We start from the raw sequence: 21457 nt of genomic DNA on the forward strand, positions 1-21457 counted from the left end.
AAAATCAATATGGTGGTAACAAAAAAAAATCTTCTTAAAGAAAAAACCAATACGGTGGTCCTATTGTATTTATGACTTGTAAAAAAAATCAAGTCTAGTGTTTTTTTTTTCCCTTCAATTTGAAAACTATCCTTCCCTGGCACCACTTGAGTCACTTGTGTTTATACAGTTTGTTAATTTTGGTTCTTAAGTAATGTTTCTCAGTTTTGTACTGTATTTTCTAAATTTTGATGTAATGTTTCATAAATTTTCTTTAATAATGTATGTATTTTTAAATATTTTAAGTATAATCAAAGTGAAGTGATTGGAAGAAATAAGGAAGGTTATGTTAGGCAAGTATAATTTGTAAGATATTTAAATTATTAGCTAAAATTTTGATAAATTCACAACTTTTTTTCCCCTAAAGATACCTGCTTAACAGAAAAGAATAAAACCAGCTGTACTGCTTCAAGTTCTTCACTTTTCTACTACTTGTATGTCTTTATTTTGGGACAACTATTGCTGGGAACAGGAGGAACTCCTCTTTATACCCTAGGAACAGCCTTTATTGATGATTCTGTGCCCACCCACAAATCTTCTCTCTATATAGGTAAGTTTGCTCTGTAATGTAAATGTCTCGGTGTCATTTTATCTTATTGCTTGTTTAATTTATAAGTAAAGCATAACATACACTTATTAAGAAGTTGTGATTTCGTAGGTATTTACATTTGATAAATGCAATATTACTTTTTTTGTTTAATTATATGCTGATGTATCATGTCCTTCAGTTGAATGCGGTTATGATTTTTATTGACATTCTGTTCTATTTCCTATGGGGGGCATGCCAGCCTTCCTGGAAGTGCCATCCAAGCAGTAGGCTGTCTAGATTGCTGGAATGTACCCCAGGCTAATTTACACAGGTGGGGGGATAGAGCTCTGCTGTTCTACTGACTTACTTCATCCTACGTGGACTTTGACTAGAGTCAACAAAAGAAACCACACAATGGTACTCAGAAACTCCTGTGGAGTTCTCCATTTCAGATTAATGCTTTTTATGTATGACTCAATTGTTTTCCTTTGTGAACTAGTTCTTAGCAGTACAAGTTTCTCTTAAATTCCATCCCTGAAGTTCCTGGAACGTAGAGTTAACTAGACCATGCATGGCCCTACATCCAAATTAATGTGTAATTTATTTGCACATGAAGTTTCACTTTATCAGTCTATTATTCTAATGTAGGGGACTTAGTCCATTTGGACTACTATAACAGAATACCATAGACTATTTGGCTTCCAAGCAAGAGAAATTTATTTGTCACAATGCTGGAGGCTGAGAAATACAAGATCAGGGTGCCCATAAATTTAGTATCTGGTAAGGGCCCATTTCTTGGTTCATAGACAGCTGACTTTTAGCCATGGCAGAAGGGACAAGGGAGCTCTCTGGGGCCTTCTTTTAAGGGCACACTAATCCCTTTTTGAGGGCTCCACTCTTATGACCTAATCACTTCCCAAAGGCCCCACCTCCAAATACAGTTTCATTGGGAATTAGGTTTCAACATATGAATTTTGGGGTGACACAAACTTTCAGTCTATAACAAAGACCTATTGCTGTAGTCACTGGAAGCCAAGTGTGTTCAATGCAGCCCTGATAGAGGGTACTAATCTCCTAGGCTCATCTCTAATATGGAAACCACTACACTTCTACCAGTTTTCTCTACTTTCTTTGCTTTGGTCTCTCCGCAAGATCTGATGCTCTCTCTTTACATGTTCTGGCTGATCTGTACAACCTCTCCATTTACTAATTTAACAGTGCTTTTATTTCAGTTAGCTACTAGTGATGCTTTTCACTCTTCCAGTTCACAGATTTTCTTTCTGAGGTCCTCTCCTAATCAGTACTTCTCATAAAACAATTTCAATCTTTATATTTTAGTAACACACAAAATACTAAGTTATTCAAAAATTATTTAAGCATGGGAAGGTTGGGTGCAGGCCCACAAGACCATCCCAGATTTGAAATTCTCTAGGCCTTGACAGTTCTCAGGGCTATGATTTATCACAGCAGAAAGATACAAAGCAAAATCAGCAGAGGGAAAAGGTACATGAGGTGAAGTAGAGACGACCAGCTGCAAGCTTACAAGAGTCCACTCCCTCCTCATGGAGCCCTACGGATTGAAATTAATTGCTCCAGCCAGGAGTTGTGACAACATGTATGAAATGTTTTCTACCAGCTAAGTTCATTAGAGATTCAACGCCCAAGGATTTTATTGGTAGTTGATCATGTAGGAACCCTCTGCCTTGCACAGAGAAAATTTCTAGACTCTCAGAAGGAATACAAGTGTTCAACAAAACCACATTGTTTATACAAACAGTTTGAGCACAATGAGCCCCCTTTATTAGTTAGGGAACTGTGGCATCCCTCTGGACATTTAAGATCCCAGATGCCAGACGAGAGCAAAACTTGCAAGCAGGTCTTTCTAAAGATAGCAGCCACAAGGCCTGCTACCTTATCTTTTTCTTGTACTGTGGGAATTCATTGAATGGTAATTTTTGAGAGTAAAGGAAAAAAACAAAAAGTAACAAAACTGGGAAACTCATTTTAATTTTTTTCAATTTCAGATAACTGATACTTTTCATTGGGTAATGAGGTTTTGTTGATTGAAATCCTTTCGTATGCTTTTTATATTTGTATACATTTCCCCATTTCCAAAATCTTCCTCCCTTCTTTCTTTCTTTATTTTTATTTTATTTTTTTGTGCGGTACGCAGGCCTCTCACTGTTGTGGCCTCTCCCGTTGCGGAGCACAGGCTCCGGACGCACAGGCTCAGCGGCCATGGCTCACGGGCCCAGCCGCTCCGCAGCATGTGGGATCTTCCCAGTCCGGGGCACGAACCCATGTCCCCTGCGGACCCCCCAACCACTGCGCCACCAGGGAAGCCCTAATTGAACTTTTAAATTCATTTAATGTTATTTTGTGTTTAAATCTTTCATCTTAATATGTGCTTCCTATCTGCTCTACACTCTTATTTCTTGCCCTTTTTTTCTATCTTTTTGATAATTTAATATTTATTATTTCATTTCTCCCCTCCATTAACTTCCTAGGTATATGCTCTTCTACTGTTCATCTGCTAATTACTTTATATGCAAACTTGATTTTATGAAATTCAAATGTTAATTGAAAATTTTACCACATTCCTAATCATCACATAAGTCTTAAAACCCTTTAAATTTATTCCTTTCCCAACATTTATTCAGTTATTTCTGTGTACTGTAATCCCTTCTATATTTAAATTCCTGAAATAAGTATTATTGTTTTATTTAAAAATATTGATCCACTTTTATAAACATGTTTACCTTTTTTTATTGCTCTTCTTTCCTTTGCTACTCTGAATTTCAGTCTGGGATCATTTTCCTTTAACGTGAAGAACAGTCTTGAGTTAATTTACTGGAACAATCTGCTTGTGATGAATTCTCTTAGTTTTTCATCTAGGTTTTTTTTACCCTTTTCCCTGATGAATATTTTCACTGGGAATAGATAATTAGTTGGCCATTAATTTTCTTTCCGTACTTTAAAATTGCTATTCTACTGTATTCACTTCCACTGTTTCTTATATATGTTTACCATTATTAAGATTCTTTTCTTGTATTTGATTTTCATTTGTTTTATTTACTATGAGTGTATAGGTGCAAGATTCCATTTATTTCATCTGTTTTGAAGTTATATGACTTCACGAATATATTGTTTGATATTTTTCATTGGTTTTGGAATATTTCCTATGATTATTAATATAACTTCTGCCCTATTGTCTCCTCTCCTGGGACTCCAGTTACTCCAATTACATGTATGGTAGGCCTTTGTGGGTTTTGTTTTTTTTTTAATGTATTCTTTCTCATTTACTATCTTTTCTGTATTTTCTATCCTGTATTTTTTCTGTGCTTCTTGATAAATATTTACTGATTTAATAATATATTTTCCAGTTTAGTAATACTCAGTTCAGTTCTAAGTAATCTGCTGTGGATCCATTTCATTTTTATTGTGACAAATGCATTTTATAGTTCTAGAATTTCTTTTCAGAATCACTCTGTGTGTCTTTTAATAACTTTCCAACCTCTGTCGTACATGGGAACACTACAGTCTGGGATGCCCTTTATCTAATTTCAGGGACTGAGTTTATTTGAAGCTAAACTGCACTTACTCTGTGAGCCAGTCTACTTCTAACTCATCCTTGCTTTTAGAGTATAGCCTCGTAGGTGCCAACTTAAAATGTAGGACAGGGAAAGTTTATAAGCTCTACTCCCTAAACTGCAACTTTTGTTTCCCTACTTCCTAGAGACTAGCAAAGGACAGTTTACCCTCTCAGTGCCTCTTATAGAATTAGCCAATGTACCCAGGAAAAAAAATCAGCCCCAATTTTTGTTAAATCTCTCTCTTCTTAAGAATCTTAACACAGTGGTCCTTCACTATTTTTATCTGACTTATATTTAAAAATAATTTTTACCGTTTTTAAAAGTTTTTCTTAGTGGGCAATTTGGTTGGAAATGCTAGTCTACCATAGTCCATCCACCATTACCAGAATTTTTAATTTTGGGGTCATAGCAAATTCACCTTTCATCAGTTGAAAACATTAAATTCTTTGTTTTCTTGATATATTTCTTTTATGAACATATTTGTGAACATACGCAAAGCATATGTGAACATACTCCTTGGTTATTGTTAGCCAAGGAGTAATTGCTGAGGACTGAGAAAGCAGGTGATGTAGATAGTGCTATTCCGTGTGAATTACATAGATCCGTGCCAACATGAAGAAAGTCAAAAAATGAAAATAAACTTTTAGAAACTTTTATAGCAATTCTTTTTAATAGATCTATTTATTTATTTAGGCTGTGTTGGGTCTTCATTGTTGCTTATGGGCTTTCTCTAGTTGCGGCAAGTGGGGGCCACTCCTCATTGTGGTGCGTGGGCTTCTCATTGTGGTGGCCTCCCTTGTTGCAGAGCACGGGCTCTAGGCGCATGGGCTTCAGCAGTTGTGGCCCACAGGCTCTAGAGCACAAGCTCAGCAGTTGAGGTGCACGGGCCCAGTTGCTCCACAGCATGTGGGATCTTCCCGGCCCAGGGCCCAAATCCGTGTCCCCTGCACTGGCAGGCAGATTCTTAACCACTGTGCCACCAGGGAAGCCCTACAGCAATTTTATACTTCCACAAAACTTATAAGGTATCCTTACAAATGTATCAGTCTAAACCCTTTTGGAAATAATTTATAAAAGGATCCATCACCAAAGATAATTTGGGAATCATTGACTGCCAGCATTTTTAATCATGTACTTTCAGCTATAAAATTTTTTGAGCATGAATCATATATATATATATATATATATATATATATATATATATATACACACATACACTTATTTATAAATTATATACTTAAAATTTTCTACCAATACATTTTTTACATTCAAAAATATAGTTATAATGTAAATTAGGGTAGTTGATAGATAAATAAAAGTTCTTATATGTTTTCAGATCATCTTGAATGACCTCTGCTTTGGAGCCTCGATCTAGTACATAAGTCATTTTTACCATTGATGTATGCTTCACTTTGTGTATGGTATATTCCTTTTCTTTTATGTATGAGAAGGAGAATCTCAGTAATTAATAAAAAAATTCAGAAGGTGGTAGTATATGAAGATACTGATGTATGCATAATTTTTTAACAAAAAGTAAAAAAGTAAAAAGTTATATATGGCAAAGTTTTAAATATCAGAGAAATAAGGTCATTTTAATTCTGTTGCAAGTTAAAATGGGAGATTCACTAAGAGAAGGAGTTTAATGGTTTACTTTTAAGAAACAGACTAATGAACCAGATCCAGGTTTTAAATCAGCTGCCATAGAATGCTTTTGGAATGTGTACAGAGTATAAAAGCCTTCTCATTTCACTTGGTTTTCTTCCGTAAGAATTGTAGCCAGTAATTACTATCACTGTTCACAAAGGGTAATAGTAGATGAACTACCCCTGCTGTGAGTTAACATGATATAACTTTCATAAATTTATAATTATTGGATTTGTTGCCATCATTATTGTAGTCTAAAAAATTTGACATTGAATTATGTATTTTAAGCTCCTTGACAAATATGTGTAATTTTCATATAATTCTAATCATTTTGTTTTTCTATAGTAAAATATTTCTCTTTCTTCACTTGTCAGACATTCAAAGCAAAGTTCCACAGATGACCATTTTCATTGTCTTTGTTCTTTTTCTAGGAATTGGCTATTCCATGTCAATTTTAGGCCCTGCTCTTGGCTATGTGTTGGGAGGACAGTTGCTAACCATGTACATTGATGTTGATTTGGGACAAAGGCAAGGCAACATCTATTTTTCTTTTATTTAGATCTATATTATTTTAATCATGTTAGTACCATAGACAGAATATTTTTATAATATTTCTTCAGAATATCATGAGGGATTTTTCAGGAAACAAAACTGAATACACACAATTTTTATGTACTATTTTGGCTGCATTGCTTCATGAATTAATGCCACACCATCTCTTGGTATAGTGTATTTATTTACAAATAAGGATGCTTAGTAGTTAGATGGTGAAATTTTTCAAAATACATAACCAGTACCCTGTGCATTGTTCAAAAATAATAGTTTAAAATTAGTTATGCTTTCAGTAGATTTAGCTGTAGGTAGATAGCCTGAAGAGTCTCGAGAGTTTATGATTCTCAGACTAAGTGCTATAGTAGCTCTGATAATATAGAGATCACAATTGTTCAGCTTTAACAACTGTAACACTGGAGGATAATAATAGGTAATGTTTGTTTATCCCATACTGTGTTCTAGACAACATAGGTTTTGTGTGTAACGTAATTTTACATGCCATTTTATTTAATCCTCTTAATAATCTTATAAGGTAGTTGATACAGAACTTGGTAAGTGGCCAAGGCATGAAATGAAGTAGATCTTTTTGACTCCAAAACCCCCTTCTTACCCACTGAGTTACCTTCTCCTTTTCCTGAATAGAGAAGTTAGTGGCCTTTGCTGAGGCCATATTTTCTCATTTTACTGTAACTGCACAGTCTTTTGCATGCCTGTGAGCAATGAATAAGAAAATGTGGTCACAGTATGTGATTTGTTCTTTAGCTGTTAGTCCCAGGTTAATCTTTTAGAGACTAGGTTAATCTTTTAGAGACTATAGGTTAATAAAAAATTTCAGAAGGTGGTACAATACAAAGATACTGATGTTTGTAGCCCTAGGTTAATCTTTTAGAGACTGTATAAAAAGGTGTACAGAGGAAACCCTTGAACAGAAAGCTGGGTTTTAATTTCAGTGGAGAGAAATGAGTTGTAGAAATGATGTGTTTGGGGGAAGAGCCTGTTGATATAAAAATATGACAACCATTATAACAAACTGTTAATATATTATCACTTTAAGAAGAATTTTACATTCAAATGAATGCCACAATTGGGGCATAGTGTATAGGCTTTGAACAAAAATCAGTGATTCGTTGTGAGATGTATTTAGTATTCTCTCTATATATATATACTATATATTATAATATTCAGAGAAGAAAAATGTAGCCAAAGTTAGATAAAGAATGTTCAGAAATTCCATGCATGCTTTCAAATAGTCAACATACATATATTTACTATTAAATATTTAAAACTTCTGTGTTATATTTGCCATGTGGAATACTTTGTAAATCATTATTCTTAGAGCTCTCATTTATGCCTGCTATCCACTGTGATTCTTCAAAATGGCTCCACTTGAAATTTTGGATAATATAATAATATTTCTCTATATATGCATTTGAATTATAAATTACATAATTATCGTGACTGAATTTTAATTAATAAGATAGAGTTGACTTTTACCTCTTGTTTTTCTATCATATAGCATTGATATCACTGAGGATGATCCACGATGGCTGGGGGCATGGTGGATTGGATTTCTTATGTCTTGGCTCTTTGCCTGGTCTTTGATAATACCTTTTTCTTGCTTTCCAAAACACTTACCAGGTAAAAATATTTTCTTTAAAACCAGGGAGTCTTATTCCAATTCTAGGCCAAGTGTTGCTTTCTACATGATTACTAAGAACCCTAGAAAATTCACTATTTTTTTTAATAGAATCTCAGTTGTCTGCCTATGCAAACTTTTGAATATCTGTCTTTATTTTAGGAAATATTGGGTAACAATCTTAATATTCATGGTTTTTCTTTATTTTCATTTAATACCCAATAAAACTGGACATATTCACCTCTTTATTAAATACCAAATTTGTATCTTATATGTTATCTGGAATCTTGCTTTATGTTTATGTGAGATATAATATCTTCTAAACTATTAGTTTGTATTCAGTTAGTAACTTCAAGAGCCAATCGGCTTTAAATTATTGATGTTAATTATTTGTTAATGATAGTACAAGTACTTTTTTTTTCAATTGTCACCAAAGTCATGCTTTTGTATACTTATTTTCACCAAATTTCAACACTAAAAATCTGTCCTAAAAGAAAAGATTAATAGAAAAGAATATCTATTCCTTTCTCTGTGAGATTTTGTTTCTTTATAATCATGTGGTTCATATACATATCTATAGAAGTATTTTTCTCCAGGCTGAAGGCATTTAGTTGTTTCTGTTATATGTAACAGAATAGATGTAACAGGATAGATGATTAACTTCTGGAAATGGGCAGAAGAAAAGTAGGCAGAGTAGAAGTAGATGGACTCATTAATTTCTTTCTACCCTGGGCCATCCAACTTATCAGTCTGTATCGACTGTTTTCTCAGATTTATTCACGGTACTATTATTAAAAATTAGACATGATAATAGGTAGTAAATATTATTTCATCTAAAAAATATGTTAGAATTAGAGTAGAAGAGAAAAGCTTTAAACATTCTTTGTTTAATGCATAAAGGATGAGAAAGAATCATTAGAAAGCAAGAAGATAGAGCGGGTAAATTTACTATTTTTTTAGGTACAGCAGAAATTCAAGATGGAAAAACTTCCCAGATTCATCAGAGTAATTCTTTACAACATACAGATGGGAATTTTGGACAAAGTTTTAAAGATTTTCCAGCTGCTCTAAAGGTAAAATAACACTGTACACACACACACACACACACACACACAACTATACACACATACATATCTAGATATATGTATATATTACAAATATATGTAAACAGTATATCCATACACACAAATATTATCATAATGCACTCTTGCTTGCTTATTTACTATAGTTCTAGCTCTTATAAAAACCTCTTCATATTTAATTGTATTGTGCTTTGAGTAAATGAAAACTAGTCCAGAGTAGATTGATTGGTTGGAAGAACATGAGTTATCTTATTGGCAATATCAATATTCAGTGGTTCCTCATTAGCATGTAGTCCATTATCCCATGCCATTTCCCTTGTGTAATGGATGGATCAATTATCATTGAATTGTAAATATGTTTTTGAGAATGCCAAACCAATATTTTTCCCTTGTGAAAGGAGTGGCGGTTAGTGGTTACTTGTTTTGAATTTGAGGTTAAAGAAACAAAAGTGTTATGGTCTGTTTTATTGAACTCGGCAGAGAAGTATTCTTTCTATTTAGCATCATAAAAGTTTTGTACATAAGGGAATTTATAATTTTACCTTTTCAAGATTTGAACTTATTTACTTTTCATTTTTTTTCCTCCTCAAATGAAAGCCTTAAAATGTTTTTACTCCATTCATCCTACTTTTTAACTCTCCTTCCTCCTCTTCCATACAGGCACATTCTTGTGTTTTGCTGAGATTGTTTATAATTTTTAATTCTAATTACTGTTATTTTCTTTTATAGTAGTTCTGTTCTATTTCATATATTTCTATTTAATTTATTTTATAAATTCTTATATGTATCAAGAGTCATTACTCACCAATGCTTTTTTTATCCTTATGTTCTCGTGCTTTGAGATCTTGATTCTGATTCAGATCTCTATAGATACAGCATTTTATTGCTGGTTTTTCTCAGATAGGATGCCATCTAAGTATCCTTGAATGTCAGAATGATATTTCTGACTGGATGGATACTTTCAGATCATACTTCTTTAATTCTAGTAGTCTGTAGATGTTGTTTGGCTCTTTTCTAGTTAAATATGTTGCAGTTGAGAAGTTTCAAGTTAATGTGATTCTTAGTTATTTCTATCTGCAAATTTGTAAATTTTTTCATTTCTCTTTGATTTCAGGAAATTCACTAGTTTATTCCTAAATATGTATCATTTTTCATTAATCCTTGCTTGGAGTCCATTATCTTTTTCAATCTGAAAACTTAAATATTTTCTACTCATTATTATTATTATTATTATTATTTTTTTTTGCGGTACACGGGCCCCTCACTGCTGTAGCCTCTCCCGTTGCGGAGCACAGGCTCCGGACGCGCAGGCTCAGCGGCCATGGCTCATGGGCCCAGCCGCTCCGCAGCATGTGGGATCTTCCCAGACCGCGGCACGAACCCGCGTCCCCTGCATCGGCAGGCGGACTGTCAACCACTGTGCCACCAGGGAAGCCCCTACTCATTATTTTTTTAAATTATTGCATTTCTTCATTCAGGTACTTTTTTTCATTTTGTCACTATTGTTATTCTTATGTTCGATCATCTGGCTCTGACTTCTAAATCTCTTATCTTGCCTTTTGTGACTTCTTTGTGTGTGTGTGTTGCTCAGTTTTATTAAATTTTTTTGCATTGAATATTCTAGAACTATACTTTCTGGTTTTTCACTTTATGGTTAAATATTGTGAAATAACTGAATCTCTACACTCCCCTCTGGTAGATTAATAAGGTTCTGAGAACTCCAGCAATATAGACCCTTATTGAAAACTGCTTAACTCTATACCTAATGTTCTTAACTACCGAGAGCAATACTTGTGGAGCAATACCAAAAGTTTGATACTTAGAGACCACTCTCATCTTTTCTCACAGTCAATTCTTCATTTACTGGACACAGGGATTCAGAACACAATTTAAAAAAATCGAATATGGGGTAGATTTATTGTATGGAGATATATAGTAAGACTGGGGAAGAGAACTTTCCAAGCCAGCTTTTACCTCCTTTCCCTAGTCCCTTGCATATGATCAAGGCACATTCACCCTACTGATTAATCATCTGTCAATTTTCTAGGTGCTCCATGTATAAATTTTCTCAACATTGTATGTATAAAACTATTAGTGATCAGTATTTATACTTCTGTGCTAAAGAAAATGCTGAAATTTTACAAATAATTATATTGTGTGTATTTAAAATGTGCTATTTCATCATGGTACCTACCATTCTAATGCTGCATTTTGCAGTATAATCATAGTTATTCATTTGGTGAACTGTATTTTTTCTTTAGAATTTGATGAGGAATACTGTCTTTATGTGTTTAGTTCTATCAACTTGCTCAGAAGCCTTAGTTACTACTGGATTTGCTACATTTTTACCTAAATTTATAGAAAATCAGTTTGGATTGTCTTCCAGCTCTGCAGCTACCCTTGCAGGTAAAACATTTTCTTTGTTCTAGCTTAATCTAATAATCTTACTTTACCACATTAGATATTTATTAAAATAGCATAAAATTTTGGATAGCCCACTCCTTGAAGTTTAAACTTTACACTGACTTTGATAAAAGTTTCCAATTTTCTGACATTAGACAATCTATTGTATGAATTTGAGAGATACAAGTGCTATATACAGAGCTAAAGCAAATGTATATTAATCTTAATATTCAAAACATTAATTTTATTAATCTCTTACTTAATATAACCGTTAACTCATTTACTCATGTTTCTAAATCACATGAGTGCTTTCATATGTTAAAACCATAGTACTACTTGTTTTTGATGTTTTCCAATTGTTGGTATAAATTACTGAGTATACGTGTATGTTTTCTCACTGTCTTCTTTCTCATTAGGGACTGTTTTAATTCCCGGAGCTGCTCTTGGTCAGATTTTAGGTGGTATCCTTGTTTCGAAATTCAAAATGACGTGTAAAAACATAATGAAGTTTGCTTTGCTCATGTCTATAACTTCACTTACACTGACTTTTGTATTTGTTTATGCCAACTGTGAAAATGAGCCATTTGCAGGTGTATCTGAATCATATAATGGGTAAATATATTTCACTGCTTTTTGATATTAATATCAGAGTAATAAACTATGTGTGTATTTCCAAGTATATCCTTTCTTAAATAAAATGATAAGAAATTGGCTTTTTAAAAAAATTGGAAGGCTGCTTTTCCTATGTAAGAATATGTAGCTTTGGGCTTCCCTGGTGGCACAGTGGTTGAGATTCCGCCTGCCGATTCAGGGGACGCGGGTTTGTGCCCCGGTCCGGGAGGATCCCACATGCCGTGGAGCGGCTGGGCCCGTGAGCCGTGGCCACTGAGCCTGCACGTCCGGAGCCTGTGCTCCGCAACGGGAGAGGCCACAACAGTGAGAGGCCCGCGTACCGCAAAAAAAAAAAAAAAAAAAAAAAAATGTAGTTTTTATTTTTAGTTTCAATAATTGATATCATATTAACAGTTGGATATTTTTTCAGAAAGAATTTAAGAAACAACTATTCTGTACTGAGTACTATTCTCAGGGCTACAAAGATTAATATTACAGAATCTTTGTCCCTAATGGATTCAACATCCTAGGGAGAATTTCACATTATATGTTCCTATTGATTTAAATTTTAAAACTCCCTATGGTGAAATTCTCTTATTAGATGGATTGAAAATAGGCTAGCAGAGAAATTAAAATGAAGCTACAACTAGGTGGTACTAATTACTGTTGTGTTTACTTTAGAAGTTCATGTTTATTATAGAGAAATAAATAACTTCTTGTTGTTATGACCTGTAAACATATTTCTACCTATAACTGGTTTGACCATTTTATTTTTCTTTGCCTTGTTTGTTTTGCTTTGAAATCCTAAGCCATAATAGAGGATCAGGCTCTAGGACATTACATAGCAGTGTATTTTATGGCCCACGGTGCTGCTTTAATTGTTTGAATATATGTGTTTGAGACTGTTGAAGGGGATGGTGCTCCAGGTCAAGGACTCTCTAATTTTGTATTAATATGGCATTCAGATAACCTAAATAAAGGGAAAAATTTGTTTTGAAAAGTTTGCCAGTAACAATTATCATGATTTGTAGCTACTGTTCATGTCTGTCATTCTTTTATATTAATGAAAAATGTTCGAAAGCAATGTTTAGTCCAGCTCCATTACATTTGTTCAACAATTCATCGACTGCTTCCTCTGGCAGACTTTTATGGCAAAATTCCTACTCTAAAGGAGTTTCCAGGGGAGCAGGATAGATTGGGAAACAAAACAGTGAATGAACAATGAATTAGGTGGTGAGAGATATAAAAGCCTATGGAATTTAAAAGAGCTTTTCAGTTTCTTTAATTAGATTTAGGAATGGCTTCATGGCATAATAGAGAAATAGGGCTAAAATATCCTCTAAGTATACAAAAAGCTTGAGAGAGAAATATTTGGGAAAGAGGGAATGGCAAAGGAATATGTTAAGCCAAAGCATAAATGCTAGAAAGTGAAGGCTAGATTCAGGGACCAGTTTGAATGGCGCTTAGGTCATGTGTCTGGAAATAGTAGAAAGACACCTGGAAAGGTCGAAAGATAGATAGAGGTAAGTTGTGCAGAACCTGACTGACACCTATAAACTTCACCCAAATGTACCCCAAGAAACCACTTTTTTTGTATGTTCCTTTTAGAAGTACAGAAACTTCTGGATAGTTTAATACTACTCTATCACCTTGATGCACTGATGATGTGGATGTGAATCCATCTGATATTTTCTACCTTAAACAAGAGTCACTACCAGATGAGTGGCCTTAGCCTAATCAGAAGGGAAAGCAAGTGAGGTGGTGTCAGTTCGAGGTGCATGTGGGGGCTGGTCATCGAGAGATATCAAGGTCTGGGACATAGAGACAGCTTAATTACATACACATTCTCAGTGGTGAAAAAAACTGAAAGTGAGTATACACACGTACACACGCACATTCACACACACGGAATGTGTGTGCGTGTGTATGTAGATTCTGTTAATAAAGAGATAAGGCTTGAAGTCACAATGGAGGTGTGAAATTGTCAGATCATTTTTCTCTGTGGTCCCAGATTCTTAATTTAGCTATGTGCCCTGCATATTAAAATGTCCACATCATGGACATTAGCTTAGTCATAATAACCTTATGCAAGAAACATGTGTATAAGAAAAAGTACAATGAAAGAACAGACTAAGAAGCTCAAGAGGGCTTCCCTGGTGGCACAGTGGTTGAGAATCTGCCTGCTAATGCAGGAGACACGGGTTTGAGCCCTGGTCTGGGAAGATCCCACATGCCACGGAGCAACTAGGCCCATGAGCCACAACTACTGAGCCTGCGCATCTGGAGCCTGTGCTCCGCAACAAGAGAGGCCATGACAGTGAGAGGCCTGTGCACCGCGATGAAGAGTGGCCCCCGCTTGCCACAACCAGAGAAAGCCCTTGCACAGAAACGAAGACCCAACACAGTCAAAGATACATAAATTAATTAATTAAAGTACCCTTAATTAAAAAAAAAGAAGCTCAAGAAATACCTCCTTAGTGAAGTGGGAGAAAGAGAGGTTGTGAAGATGCAGGGTTTGTAGTAAGTACACACAGTATTTTTTCCCTATCTGGCCTATAGCTAGAATTTCATTGCTTATCTGAAACAGCGCCTTAAAGAGGCATGTCTATCAAGGAGTTGCAGTAGATTTAGGGAAATCTTTGCTTATTGTAGAAACATAATTATAGAATAATAAGTTTGGATTCAAATAAGACATTAATGTTTAAATTCAGATATTTGTGATAAACATGTTTCTCATATATACATATATGTATGCATAAACACATTTATGTGTATTTTTTAAATTATTAAATATATTTTGTGTATAATCAAAATGATATATTTAAAATATTTTTAATATTCAATTTTTAAAAATTTAAGATATTTTATATATTTAAAAAATAATATGTATATATTAAGAAAATTTAATAAACTTCACAAGCACTGGCTATTTTCCTGGTAATAGTTTCCCCTTTATGAAATAAACCTTTAGAAAATGTGTAGGCTAAGGTGATTAACCCTTGATAATAAAGAATATATTCTATATTTCTTTGTTTCTACTGTAGTTTGCCTCAGACTGTCTTAAACTTTCATGTTCTTAGTAATCATTTATCAATAATATGGGGATTATATATTGGAAAATTTTAATTTAAAAATTATCACGTAGAGGCTATTTCTAGAGTTGTAGGGATAGTTTTTCTGTCACCTTATTTCTACATCTATATTGTAAACTAGATGTGGGCAGAGACTATCCTGATTGCTTTCATGAATGGAATCATGCTTGATAAAGACATCTAGCAGCAGCCTGTGGAATAGATTTGAAGGCAGAGAGACCCTAAGCAGAGAGATGAATTACTTAAAATTTATTCTTTGATCACCTTTCCTTCAAACTCCCTACTGATTTGTTCCCCATTTGTTTTATATTCTTCTCTTTAATCTGTTTCCTTCATGAGCTTCTTGTTTTCCACTTACTCCTTAGGTATCATCATTTTGCAACATAGCGGTTATTATCTTCTGATACTTAGATACATCGCTCATTTACTGTTTTTGATCCCCAGTGCAAGAAACTTGGCTTCATGGTTGCAGGGAATTTTATTCCTCCCTCCCTCCCTCTTCCCTTCCTCCCTTCCTTTCTTTCCCCCTCCCCGCCTCCCTCTCTCCCTCCCTCCCTCCCTGCCTTCCTTCCTCCCTCCCTTCCTTACTCTTTATCTCTATTTCTTTATTTATTTTAGATATATTTCCACCACTTTGAGTCTAGCAAATGATTGGAGCTCATTACGTATTCATGAAATAAATGAACTCCCAAGACCTCTCTGTATTCTTCGACTCTTTATATGGTTGATCTTATCATTCTCAGAGTTTCAGGTACATGTATATGCAAATGGATATTAAGATACCTGGCTCCAGGCCAGATTTCTTCACCAAATTTGAGACTCTTAATCTCAATATGTATAAAACCATACCCATCACCTCTTCCCCAAAACTAGTTCTTCTCTACCAAAATGCCAAGTTAGACACTAGGAGTCACTCTTGACTTTTCCATCCTGTTCCTATCTTCAGTTAACCAAACACCAAATCTTACTGATTCTACATCCCAAATATTTCTCAAATCTGTTTTTTTAATCAAAATTCTATTTAAGTTCTCCTACACATCATCATAATTTATTGCCTAGGGTATTGTAACTGGTCCCCTTCCTCCAAATTCAAACTCTGTATAACTCCTAGGGTTATTTCTTTAAAATGTACTTTTCACATTGCCACTTTTCAGTCTAAAATACTTGATTACCTTTTCAAAATAAGTTAAAGCCCATTAGCTTTAACTTAGCCACAAGGCTCATGAGACTTTCAACAATCTGGTCCATGACTCTTTTCCAACTACATTTGCTATCACTCTCTGCCTCAGACATCATTCATATTTCTCCATATAGAATGCTATTTCTCAACTTTTGACTTTGATCAGCTTCTCTGAAGTACCCTTCGCCTTCCCCATTTACTCAGCTAACTCTTACTCATTCTTTAAGACTCATCTCAGGCAGATGCTCCTTCAGACCCTCTTATCTAAACTTTGGCTTGTTTTAAGTGTCATTCCTTAGTGCAGATATATAAAATACACTTTGTTGATATCTATAACCACAGTCTATAACCATATTAGTGTATAAATTTGTGTCCACTCTACTCCTAGACTGTGAAATCTTTGAGAATGGCGACTGTCTTATCAGCTTTGTAGTCCCAATACCTAGCATAGGGCCTAGCACTTGCTCAATATATATTGGTTTAATGAATAAATAAATAAGGGATTGGAGAAGTATCTTTGCCTAGGGTAACCCTTTATATTTTAAAAGATGTTCCTCCTATTAAGAGGCAGCATGGAACAACACCGAGCCTGGGAACCAGGATTATTATACTTGGAAAAGAAAGAAAAGTAAATTAATTTCTCTGGGACTCAGTTTTCCCATTGATAAAGTGAGTATGCTGAAGTTTACAATTGTATTCATCCTTCCAGGTTTAAAATTTCACTCACATCCCAGGGAAATTTGGCAGTGTCTGGATACATTTTGGTTGTCACAACTAAGGGGATGCTACTGGCATCCAGTGGGTAGAGGCCAGGGATGCTGCTAAATATCCTACAACCCACAGAACCAGCCCTCCCTCACCCCGCACCAAAAAAAAAAAAAAAAGAATTATCTAGTACCAAATGAGAAACTGCTTTATTTGCTTACTCTGCCTGTGTTTTTTGTTTTTTGTTTTTGTTTTTTTTTGCGGTCGCGGGCCTCTCACTGTTGTGGTCTCTCCCGTTGCACAGCACAGGCTTCGGACGCGCAGGCTCAGCGGCCATGGCTCACGGGCCCAGCCGCTCCGCGGCATGTGGGATCCTCCCGGACCGGGGCACGAACCCGCGTCCCCTGCATCGGCAGGCAGACTCTCAACCACTGCGCCACCAGGGAAGCCCCTGCCTATGTTTTTTAAATCATTGACAGACATTATATTATATAGCTGTTGTTTCTACTTCCTGTCTCTTCCACAAGAAGTTAATTAAGCTCTATGTGAAAAGGCAGACATTCTGTTTGTTTTATTCAGTAATTAAATGAAGTGTTGAGTGAGTGAATAAATGATTGAATGGCAAGATATAACAATGCTTATGAACTGTTCATTAAAAGTTATAACAGATAATTTACCCATCTTTTATTTATTGTTGACAGGACAGGAGAACTGGGAAACTTGACCGCTCCTTGTAATGCCAACTGTAACTGCCTGCGATCATATTATTATCCTATCTGTGGAGAAAATGGAATCCAATATTTTTCTCCCTGCTATGCAGGTTGTACAAATTCTGTTTCCAAAAGACATCCAAAGGTAACTTGTGTCTTTACCTTACTTCCTTTACCTTAATGAGGCAGTATGTTTGTGTATTTCTGATGCCCTTCCTTATCCCTCTAGTGGTGTTATGCTGTGCCTAGTCTTTCCTTCCTGGCCCACCTCCTCCATTCGGAAGCCAGGCATAAAGTTTCAGTCAAGTAAAATGAATAAGTTCGAGAGATCTGCTGTACAACATTGTACCTGTGTCAACAATAATGCATCGTACACTTAAAATTTGTTGTGTTCTTACCTTAATTAAAAAAAAAAAAGGCCCCTGACCACTCCATATGAAAAAGATTCTTCTTCCTTTATACCTCACGTTCAATTACTGTTGAAAAATCAATTTAGCAGTTCTTCATATACATCTTTATAACATCACTTCTGTTATAGAAGTGGAATATTATTTACCTTTTTACATTGTTTTATTTTTTCTCAACTATACTTTATGTCGCTCGAAGTCAGGGAACTTCTCTTATTCTTACTGAGTACAGTGTATATAATAAAAACACAGTAAATATTTGTTGCTTTTAATTGATACACCATGGACACATTAAAAAAATATACAAACGACTAATCCATTCTCAAATGCAAGTTTACTTTTAGTTGTGGATTAGAATGCATATCAGGACTTCCCTAGTGGTGCAGTGGTTAAGAATCCGCCTGCCAATGCAGGGGACACAGGTTCTATCCCTGGTCCGGGAAGATCCCACATGCCGCGGAGCAACTAAGCCTGTGTGCCACAACTACTGAAGCCCATGTGCCCTAGAGCCCGCACGCCAGAACTACTGAGCCGACGCACTGCAACTACTGAAGCCTGTGCACTCTAGGGCCCGTGCTCGACATATGAGAAGCCACCGCAATGAGAAGCACGTGCACTGCAATGAAGAGTAGCCCCCGCTCACTGCAACTTGAGAAAGCCTGCACACAGCAACAAAGACCCAACACGGCCAAAAAATAAATAAAAATTTTTAAAAAGAATGCATATCAGTTTACCTAAATATGACTTCTTTTTAATACAATTAAATGGTTTAAGAAAATCCAATAGAATTTTGTTGTACTTCATCTACACTCTAAAGATTTTATCTTCGTTAAATTTAATAGCCTGGGAAGAAATAATATTCACATTACTAATAGTACATAATAGGTAATGTTATGCATTAATAGATAATGTGATAACTTTAAAAAGACCTGAGGGAAATATATAATATTATATAAGAGACTACAATGAATAAGGTATATAAGAATTATATGACAAAACAGCACAATCTTGGATATTTGAAATATGTATTAGTGAAATGGCATTCCTTTTCCTATATAAAGATAAGTTTAAGATTGCAAGAAAAGATTTTTACATAAATAAATAGAAATCATTAATTGAAATTATCTGTAACAGTACTTCAGATTTCGTTTAGAGCTAACAGATGTCTGTATGTGTGTGTGTGGTTATACACATTTATATGTTCATATATACACACATAAATATATGTCTGTACATATGTATACATATCTTTAATGATTTTGTATGTAATAAATACATTGAACATTTATCTCAACAGAGATGTAGGATTTCATCTTTCAGCTAGGGGTAAAACAGAATGTGAGAAACAGTATACATTTTTTTTCATATAACATAGCTTATAGATATAAAAATAGTTGTCTAAGAACATTGAAAATATGCCAGAAAATAAGTGGTGAATCATAGCAGACTTAATAGACTTGGTTGACGTGCAGTTTTAATCCTTGGAGTAAAACTAACTAAATAACTACCATAAAGTTCCTGTGAAAGTTTAATGAAAGATTACCATACCTTCAAACCAGTGGACATCTGGGGTTGCTTTAGTTTCAAAACAGATTGAGAAAATTAGGTGTTCGTGTCAGTTATAAGGAATCAGATTCCACAAGTGAGCATAATACATATCATAGGTAAAGGTAAACTATTCCTTTGAGAGGCAGATAAGTAGGTAGCATTTTCCTGTTTATAAAATATCATCAATCAATAAGTGCTATTGACTAACTCTAATTAGAAGATTATGACAAGGAATTAAATTAATGGAAGGGTTTTACTCACATAGCAAAATGTATAGACACAAATACCGTCCTGCACAAGGAAACCAAAATAAATGAATAAATAAGTAAATAAATAAAAAATCTAATACCCAGAGCACACTTGAAATGGTATTGGTTATTTTGACATGGTTAATTCGATATTTGTATTTGTCACCAAATATTATCATCACTATTTTAAACAATAAATTGTCTTCTAGGGATTGTTTCAGAAAAGCAAGTTATTTTGACTTCCAAATTTTTTATTTGACCTGGCTTTTTTATGTGCAACTAGTCCATGTAACAACTCATTTTTCCACAGGATTTTTTAATGAAATATATCAGATAGGCAAATGCATTGATAATAATGTAATAAATATCTATTCACATTTGTTCACAGTAATAGAATATATTTCCTACCAGTGATCTGAACTACAAAAACATATGTTGACTAGCAGCTAGCTATATTATAGGCAAATGTATACTTTTTTATGTAAGAGAGTTGTAAAGCTTCATTAAGATACAAAATACTGTTTTCAGTTTTCCTTCTTAAAATTTTTAAAGGCTACTTTATTTCATTATTTGACATATCGGATTGCTGAGTATGTAATATTTCATTTTAGGAATGTCACCTGCATATTTGATTTTCCTGAACAGTACCAGTGGTCTCTGGCCTTTGGGACAGTAAAAGCACCACTTCACTTTGACTTCTCTAGCTCTGCTCTGACTTTATTGAGGCCTTAAACATATAAAAAGATTTGTAGTAAGGATGGGCTTGAGATGTAAAAAGCCTTTAAAAAATGATTATGCCTAACTTTTCAAATACCTGAACTCTTTTCCTACAAAAGTAATACTTGTGATTTTTAAACATGTTACTTTCCAACACTTCATATTATTAATTTATATATATATATACATATATGTGCATATATATATTAAATAGTTAATATGTTAATAAAAAATAGCCTTCAGGATAACATAATAACTTCTAGTTTTTGATTATCATAAATATGTCATCTTAAGAAGGATCCAGTTTGCTTTTGGTAAAACAATTCAAAAAGTTCAGAAAATTATAGTAAAAAGGTTTAGTTGAAAGTAGTTTTTTTTTTCTCAAACTCTTGTAATGTATTAGTTAATTTACTGTGGCAATTGTTAAAATTAGAGTGTTAGTTCTTTCAAACTAGCATAGATAGTGAGATTGTCACTATGCATGCTTTTCTTTGTGTCCTAATAATGGAAAAGAAGAAAATTAGCAGGAAAACTATTTGAACAATTGTGATCTATTGAAAGCAGCCTAGAATGTGTGAGATCATCTAATTGTTATATTCTTGTCAATTTGTTTTATAAGACATGAATCAATAACAGGTTACAAGTTAAAATAATGGACACAAAAGTCAAATACAGATTATTCTGTAATAATGACCCCTTGTTTTTACTTGCTTGATTTCTTAAGAGTTATTACTGTTTCTCATCACTATTTGATGTGTAT

The 21457-nt window shown here is 34.4% G+C and overlaps 1 protein-coding gene across 1 annotated transcript in view; it reads left to right on the plus strand.

Moving 5' to 3' along the window:
* SLCO4C1 (solute carrier organic anion transporter family member 4C1) overlaps nt 1-21457 on the plus strand; it is a gene marked incomplete at its 5' end in the record, with an annotated part of 66033 nt that overhangs the window by 36018 nt on the left and 8558 nt on the right. Inside the window, 7 exons of the mRNA XM_082623306.1 lie at nt 407-589; nt 6237-6333; nt 7874-7995; nt 8954-9066; nt 11337-11481; nt 11895-12090; nt 17769-17922. Coding sequence (XP_082479432.1) covers nt 407-589; nt 6237-6333; nt 7874-7995; nt 8954-9066; nt 11337-11481; nt 11895-12090; nt 17769-17922 — 1010 coding nt within the window. The remainder of the gene's footprint in view (nt 1-406; nt 590-6236; nt 6334-7873; nt 7996-8953; nt 9067-11336; nt 11482-11894; nt 12091-17768; nt 17923-21457) is intronic.

Source organism: Mesoplodon mirus, assembly GCF_964341445.2.
Source record: "Mesoplodon mirus genome assembly, chromosome: 5".
Classification (NCBI taxonomy): domain Eukaryota; kingdom Metazoa; phylum Chordata; class Mammalia; order Artiodactyla; family Ziphiidae; genus Mesoplodon; species Mesoplodon mirus.